This window comes from Solenopsis invicta, chromosome 13 (assembly GCF_016802725.1).
Source record: "Solenopsis invicta isolate M01_SB chromosome 13, UNIL_Sinv_3.0, whole genome shotgun sequence".
Classification (NCBI taxonomy): domain Eukaryota; kingdom Metazoa; phylum Arthropoda; class Insecta; order Hymenoptera; family Formicidae; genus Solenopsis; species Solenopsis invicta.
This window is the reverse complement of record NC_052676.1, coordinates 15,085,026-15,093,379: the sequence shown is the minus strand read 5'-3', so window position 1 is coordinate 15,093,379 and position 8,354 is coordinate 15,085,026. Positions and strand designations below refer to the sequence as shown.

The following is an 8,354-nucleotide window of genomic DNA, read 5'->3' as shown; positions in this document are numbered from 1 at the left end:
TCGGAATACTTGTAGTTTAATATTGTTCTTGCTATTAATTTTCTTAACGAGTTTTATGCTGAGATTGTCAGAAATGATTTTTGTAGCACATGTATAATGCAAAAAAGGTTACGGAGTAAAGCATAGGTAAAATAAATGTGTCAAGTTATTTGATAAAAACAATTGTGTACCAATATAGAAAGATATTTGCATTACCTTTAGACAGATGAGATTTCTTTGTTAATACCTCCATCTGCTTAGTGAGTTTTATATAGGACTATTCTCTACAACTAACACAGCAAACACCACGTTACATGTAACGTAAATGTTAGTTGTAATTTCCCACTCAACAATGTAACTGTTATATAACACATTTGTTATATAACAATTATATTGTTGAGTGGGAAATTACAACTAACATTTACGTTACATGTAACGTTATGTTTGGTGGGAAATTTCATGTACAATTCATCTTTTCTCTTTTTCACAATAGAGAGAAAAACAGTGAAAAGAATTTTGCAAGAAGTTCAGCTAAGAAGAACCTAAGAGTTAGTATCATTAATAATTAACTAATGGAACTTATTAAAAAAATCAATCGATTAATTTTATAAATTGTCAACTGCGAAACATAAAATTGGTCGTATTATTTTATTTTCCTTATCCATTTTATGTAAATTATATAATTTATTTATAGGATGCAAAAGATAATACTTTTTTATTAATAATGCATAAGTATTCAAGTATTCAAGATTTGAAAAATAAATTAAAACATTAGTTTTAAGTTTTGTAGTGGGCAATTAATAAATTTAATCAGTTGATTCCTTTATGCATATATAATAAGTTAAGCAGAGTTGATTTGAGACCGGCTATCAATGACCCTAAAATAATTATGTTACAAAACATCAAGAAAAAGTAGATTATCAAATAATTTATTATCATTAATTTGCAAACAAGATTGTTAATTTTTTGATACACCTTTGATTAATCAATCATCCTAACCCAATCCGAATCCGAAATCTCAGGTACACGCACACACCTATAAATTACTACTTTTCTTAATTTTTCAGGCACTTTCTCGCTACAATATTTTGATTCGTGAATTTTGTGACACTCTGTATATGTGCATGCGCTACACGCAATAACAAACACATATTTGTGAAATGGCGTAGAATAGAAACACATTACTATAATGTTGATTTATCTGCAGTAGCGATAAGGAAGTGATAATGTATTAACGTATATAGAAGTATCGATTAAATATGTGAACTCTTCTTTGTAACTAACGCTCAATCAAGCAACATATAAAAATTATGAGGCAGTATATAACGTTGTTGGTACTTGAGGTACTGCTACTTTAACAGGAGCTAGCCCTTGTACGGGCACCATGTGTCAGTAAGAGTTAATTATTCGCTTCAATGCGCCGCTTAACAATTTATAAAAGATTTAAGCTTGATCTTGTATTTGCGTTTCTTTTTTAGCTATTATAGGAGGTAACATTTGTGGTGCATCCGTCTTGCATTTTCTAACGGAGCTGTTAAACAAAACTGTGGGTACCAACCTATATGAGGCAAAGATTATCGGCGATTGGCAACCACCAAGATTGATAAAGATAAAGTCGAAGCTGGTAGTTCGATTATACATCTCATGAACATGTGCATGTAGAGATTTGTAAAACTCTTAGACAAGTATACATTTCTTGCGTTTCTTTATTTTAATTATATTAATGTGTGAAAAACGTTCATGATCAGTTTTCACTTCAGGTTTGGAAAAGTGTCTTTACATTGGAAAGGATGGAGATAATGCCATATGGAATGGAGTTGAATTTATATTCTTAGGAGATAATTTGGTACCAAAGATCAAATTATTTTGGAGATACGGCGTTCAAGTATTCAACCTCAAAAAGTATTTACAAATAATGCAGCAAAGTATAAGGGAAAAGAAACAATTATATGTTTCCTTTATGAGCCATTTAGAAAACATATTGGAAGATTTTTTGCAGTTATACGATCTACAGGATGCTGGGCATTCCTTTACCAATTACACCGCACTATTATTATCTATGAATAAGGATTTCCAAAGTTACTGCGAACCCCTACGAGAGAGTATCATTTGGGTTTAGATTTAAAAAAAATTCTGATCGATGAATTAGTTTAGTGCTCGGAGTTAGTTGCTCATTTCAAACCGATTCCTGAAGCGTCGCCCACTGTTCCTCCACTACCGCTCGCCGCTTGACTATCGAGCCGATTATCATGCGACTAGCGCTCTGCATCAGGAGCGTCTCTGAGTGAAAAATATGCTGGTAGAGTACCATTCGAAAAATTTGTCGTAAAAAATTCTCCTCTTTACATAATTTTTATAAAGAAAATTTTCCGTTATTTACAAATATATTTTTTGCAAAAATATAAATAACTATAATGTAAGATAAATAAAACTAAGATAAGTTTTTACGACAAACTTCTTGAATGGTACGCTACTAGCGTATTTTTCATTCAGGGACGCTCCTGATGCAGAGCGCCTGCCGCGTGATCGCCAGCTCGACAGTCGAGCGGCGAGCGATAGTTGGGGGATAGTGTCGCTTCGAGAATCGGCTCGAAATGAGCAACTAACTCTAATCACTGAATTAGTGTAAGCCACTACCGTAGTGTATTACGGACAAAGTCCAAAATATTTAGAGTTTTGTTTCTTGTATGTCTGTAGTTGGAACATGCGTTGACATGTGGTCTGCTAAGAGTGAAAACAAAGAGGTATATGTTATTAATTTATTATCTACTTATCTTACTCTGTCTTGTAAAAAAAATATCAAATATAAGTTTAAATCTTACGTACCGCAGCATCTCATTTACAGAAATAAGAATGTAAATGTAATACCGGGTCGTGTTACAAAGATCCGCAATTTAGTAAACGTTTCTAATTTGAATCAGCACGAAGTGACCTACATAAATATAGGTACAATAGATAAAATCCGACCGACGAATGTTTGAATCGTAAAAAATAACACGAGTTTTCTATATATTTCAAGTGGCACGGATCCAATAACCTCTAATTACGACATTGTGATTATTGACGCACGACTTACCAGCGATCAAAAATTTCAAATAGAATTCGTTGGACTGTCAAACAGTTTGGTGTTTCCAGGAGACTATCAGACAACATATACGACTTTCGTCAAAACAATTCTTAATATAACATATTTTGATTTGCAACAGGCTATGAGTAATATTCTAAGTTGTAATCCCAACAAAACGAGGATCAGTTCAATCGAGAAACTAAATCCTGTTGACGGTTTAATTAAGAAAGTTTCTCGAGTTTGGGAAATCTTTATCAGGGAAACTATAAAGTGAAGTGTTATACACGAAATTTTTTCTCAAGTAAGAAATATGCTAAAATAGTTTTTCATAAAATATACAGAGAAGACTTGATATATAACCAGTAATAATTTTTTTTTGTTTTACAAGATCATCGAGGAAAAAAAAATCATTTGGAGAATATCTCCCCATTACTTGACAAATTTGAAACCCAAAAATTTCAAGTTGCACGATGCTCTGTATCATGTTAATGCGAATGAATGGGAAGTGCAATGGAAATGAAAGCGATTGCTGAAAGAAGTGTCGCTATTTTGGCAAACAAATATCTTCAGGAATGTCTTCATGTGATTTTATGTTGGACGAAAAGGCTTTTCAACATTCTTATATTACAAAATAACGCACGTCGGAATACTTGTAGTTTAATATTGTTCTTGCTATTAATTTTCTTAACGAGTTTTATGCTGAGATTGTCAGAAATGATTTTTGTAGCACAAGTATAATGCAAAAAAGGTTACGGAGTAAAGCATAGGTAAAATAAATGTGTCAAGTAATTTGATAAAAACGATTATATATTAATATAGAAAGATATTTGCATTACCTTTACACAGATGAGATTTCTTTGTTAATACCTCCATCTGCTTAGGGTGCGTTCCACTTAACATCCACAACGTTTGCAACGCCTATAAGTGCGTTCCACATAACGATCGTAATCGTAACGTTTGCGACCAAAACGTCATAGATGACGTCATTAATTGCGACCGCATCGAGCTCACAACGCTTGCAGTTAGTACATGGGTTGGTGCGGTCGTTTAATCATTTTCGCGCTATTTTTAATTTTATTCGGCAGCAGTGGTGAGATGGCTACAAAAAAAGTTGCGATTTTCGACAACGATAAAGTAATAAAGTTCATTTTATCACCCGAAGATGCAACTCGTGCTCGTAATAGTAAGTGATATAACCCCATATTGATTATAAACATTCTACAACAATCAACACCTTTTGTGAGATTAACCTTTTTACGAGGTTTGTTCAAAAAGTATCGCGAATTTTGAATTTTCGCGGGTTACGTATATTCGAATTTCGATCTTTTTGTGGCGTTATGTTGGTACTCATGTCTCTCACTTATGCCAAGCTCGGCCATTTTGAATGTTCACTTAATTGTTGACAGCTGCTTTGCTTGCACGTGTTTTGGATCGTCTTTTGACCGATTTTTACCTATTCAAAAAAATGGATCAAAGAACCTGTATCAAATTTTGTGTGAAAAACGAAATTAAGTGCGCGGATGCATTCCGAATGTTGACTGTGGCATACGGAGAAGCTACCTTGGACCGAAGCAACGTTTATCGGTGGTACAAAATGTTCTCAGAAGGCCGAGAAGATGTGAACGACGAAGAGCGTGCCGGACGCCCGAGCACTTCAACAACAGACGAAAAAATTAATGAAGTGGAGAAAATGGTATTGGCCAATCGTCGAATCACCGTTAGAGAAGTTGCTGAGGACCTAAACATATCGATTGGCTCGTGCCATTCGATTTTTATCAATGATTTGGGCATGAGACGGGTCGCCGCGAAATTCGTACCAAAATTGCTCAATTGCGACCAAAAACAGCATCGCATGAACATTGCTAATGAGATGTTGGACTCTGTCCGCGACGACCCAAATTTGCTCCAGAGGGTCATAACTGGTGACGAATCGTGGGTTTATGGTTATGACGTGGAAACCAAAGCTCAATCATCTCAATGGAAGCTGCCGCACGAACCAAGACCGAAAAAAGCGCGCCAAGTTCGGTCGAATGTGAAAGTTTTGCTGACAGTTTTCTTCGATTGCAGGGGCGTGGTGCATCATGAGTTCTTGCCACAGGGTAGAACGGTCAATAAGGAATATTACCTGCAAGTTATGCGCAATTTGCGCGAAGCAATCCGCCAGAAACGCCCGGATTTGTGGAAGAACAAAAATTGGCTTTTGCACCACGATAACGCCCCTGCTCACACATCGTTGCTTGTGCGCGACTTTTTGGCCAAAAACAACACACTAATGATGCCGCAGCCACCGTATTCCCCAGATCTGGCCCCCTGTGACTTTTTCTTGTTCCCTAAACTGAAGAGGCCCATGAAAGGACGACGTTACGCTACGCTTGACGAGATAAAGACGGCATCGAAGGAGGAGCTGAACAAGATAAAAAAAAATGATTTTTTGAAGTGCTTCGAAGATTGGAAAAACCGTTGGCACAAGTGTATAATATCTCATGGGGATTACTTTGAAGGGGACAAAATAGATATTCATGAATAAATAAATAATTTTTGAAAAAACACAAAATTCGCGATACTTTTTGAACACACCTCGTATTAAAATTATTGTTTTTTTTTACTGTAAAGACTGGTTTATGTAGGTAATAATTATTAACTTGTGCTGGTTCTGATAAAGTTCAATACGAGGATTTCAAAGCTTCTGTTTATCGAGTCTCGATAAAAACAAGCATTGAAATCTTAGTATTGAACTTTAAGGATTCCAGCATAAGTTAATCCCAATGAGAAATGATAACGAAATCGACATTGATTTCGTTATCATTTCTCACAGGGAAATAGTTATTGCCTGCATAAACCAGCCTTAATCCAATTAATACTACAAATGTTTAATTGTTCTTTTTCTTATTTTCAATTAAAAGAGAAGAAGGAAAACTCTTTAAAGCCATTTGTAGTGTCAAGTGAATTACAGCAGGAAGTTAATGACACAGGCTATATTTTAATGTTAACTAACATTAACTTTTTTTATTATTCTTATTTTAGATATTGTATTTGCAACGACGTTGCTGAATGCAGCAAAAAAAGAAAGTAGTCTTAACAACCCTGATGGAATTAACAACTCTGAATCTGATGGAGGTATGCCGAAATTCTATAAATTAGTCACAGCTTCAATGTTTTACAAAATCTGAATAAAACAATTTGTAACATTGCATATTACATATTTGCAGGATTCTACAGGTGGACAACATCTTGTATGTTATTGATGTTGCAAACCTATAAAGAAAACGAGGAAAAATTCACCAATGGAAAACACTCTCAAAAGAAAATATGGGAAGAGATTGCTAAAATACTCAAATGCAATGGACATAACGTAACTGGACCGATGTGTGCTGCTAAATTGAAAAGTTTGAAGAAAACGTATAAAGCAGTTAAAGACCATAATAACAAGTCAGACAACGATAGAAGGTCGTGGCAATTTTTTGAGATACAGAAACAAAATAGATTTGTAAATGTGTTTTAATATTTTCTTGATTCTTGTAATATATATCATTTTATCTTTCTTTGAAAATCATGAAATATTTTCAAAAAAAGCATGATGTGCCCCTCTGGCGATTGCATCTTCCTCAGGACTATCAGAAAAGCTCGAAAAAGAGAATGCAGATGTTGAATCTGACAGTAGTGCGTGTACAATTGGTAAGTTCATTTTTTTGTATTGTCTGGATTTTCTTGAATTATTTTTTTTATTTTCTGATCACTTTATATTTACATTATTGGATTTACAAATGCTATTTTTTAATTTTTTTATAGAGCTACCAAGTTCCAAACAGAATGCCAACACACTGCTTGGTAAAAGATTGCAACAAAAACAAGAATATGAAGAAGCCAAAGCAAAACGACACAAAGAGAGGATGGAAATGAATAAAAAGTTTCTTGCAGTTCTCGAAAAGCTGGTTAATAAATAATTTAGTATTTCTCATTATTCATTGCATCTGCACTGTGATAAATGTGCCAATGATAAAGCTAAAAATATAATGATTCGTTAATTTTTATTTTAAACTTGCTTTAAAATTTTATTTACTATTTTATTTTTATTTTAAATACAGTGCTTGCAAAATATTCAAAATAATAAGAGTAAATAAATTAAGAAAATAAAATCTAAATTAAATAGTTTCCAGTTTATTAGCATAAGACTTTGATAAATGTAATAAAATAGTTTTCAGTTTATTAGCATAACTTTGATAAATGTGCCAATTAATTATTAAGTATGCTATTTATGTATTATTATAATTTGAATTCTACTTTTATTTATGAACATTTACTGTAAGCCTATTAAAAATATTATTTTTGTGATTGCAATGAGTCTCACGGCTGTGGAATAAAAGTACAAGATATATTACTTTATAAATATTTTAGATTTTAAGATAACATTACGTTTGTTAATGTTTGTAATCAGAGTTTATGAATAAAAACATCAGAAAGTACTTTTTGATAAGCATATTTTATTGTGTATATCATTACCAATACAAAATATGTACCTATAGATTATCTTCTTAAACTATCCATAATTAAATTTCTTTTATAAGTCGCAACATTCTGTCTCAAGTGATGTACAATATTTTGATTTCTTCATTATATTTCTTACATTTTCTTCCGCAAGTGGAAGTAATATGACTAAATCTATTTCATCTCCCCGCAAATGTTGTAAATTACACAACATGCTACAATATACTCTGCCATTAAGTTGACTCAAAACATTGGTAAGCAGTGCAATAAATTTTGCATACGTCCTTTTAGTAAGCACCTCTCCACTGTTACTCTTGCTGCTGAATGTCGATAATTGTAATTATTTTGTCTCTCATTAAAGTGACCATTGTCTCGAAAAAGGGTGAGCAAATGTTAATGCAGCTCATATGCAGCATCACCCAAAATGTGGCTGTCTCCAGGAAACTTGTCTTTACTGTTAAAAAGTTTGCCACTTCAGAGTACCGAAAAATTCTTTGGTCGTGAACAGAACCAGGGTAACCGGTGAAGCAATGTGTGATAAAAGTTCTGTGATCACAAATTAACTACAAATAAATGTACATGTAAATAGTAAATAAATCCTGCCGCAAATTTACTTTAGAACATTATAAAAATGTCTATAGTTCTGAATGTGTTTTTTGAAACAGGTATTGCATATACGGAATGGGGTTTTCCTTATACGACTTTTATAATTTTTAATAAGATAATACGTATATTCATTACCTTATTAAAAATTATAATAGTCATATAAGGAGAACCCCATTCCGTATATTTTTCTATAGAAAAAATATCTATAGTTCTGAAT

The 8,354-nt window shown here is 33.3% G+C and overlaps 1 protein-coding gene across 1 annotated transcript; it reads left to right on the top strand.

The window, feature by feature from the left end:
* The first annotated feature begins 404 nt into the window (after nt 1-404).
* LOC105202847 lies at nt 405-8,128 on the top strand. Its single transcript, XM_039456825.1, has 8 exons — nt 405-1,367; nt 1,458-1,664; nt 1,740-3,347; nt 3,435-4,229; nt 6,071-6,163; nt 6,256-6,533; nt 6,620-6,721; nt 6,836-8,128. Exons 4-8 carry the CDS (start codon nt 4,076-4,078, stop codon nt 6,944-6,946), a joined length of 738 nt encoding a protein of 245 aa, XP_039312759.1. The 5' UTR covers nt 405-1,367; nt 1,458-1,664; nt 1,740-3,347; nt 3,435-4,075; the 3' UTR covers nt 6,947-8,128.
* Nucleotides 8,129-8,354: the final 226 nt, after the last annotated feature.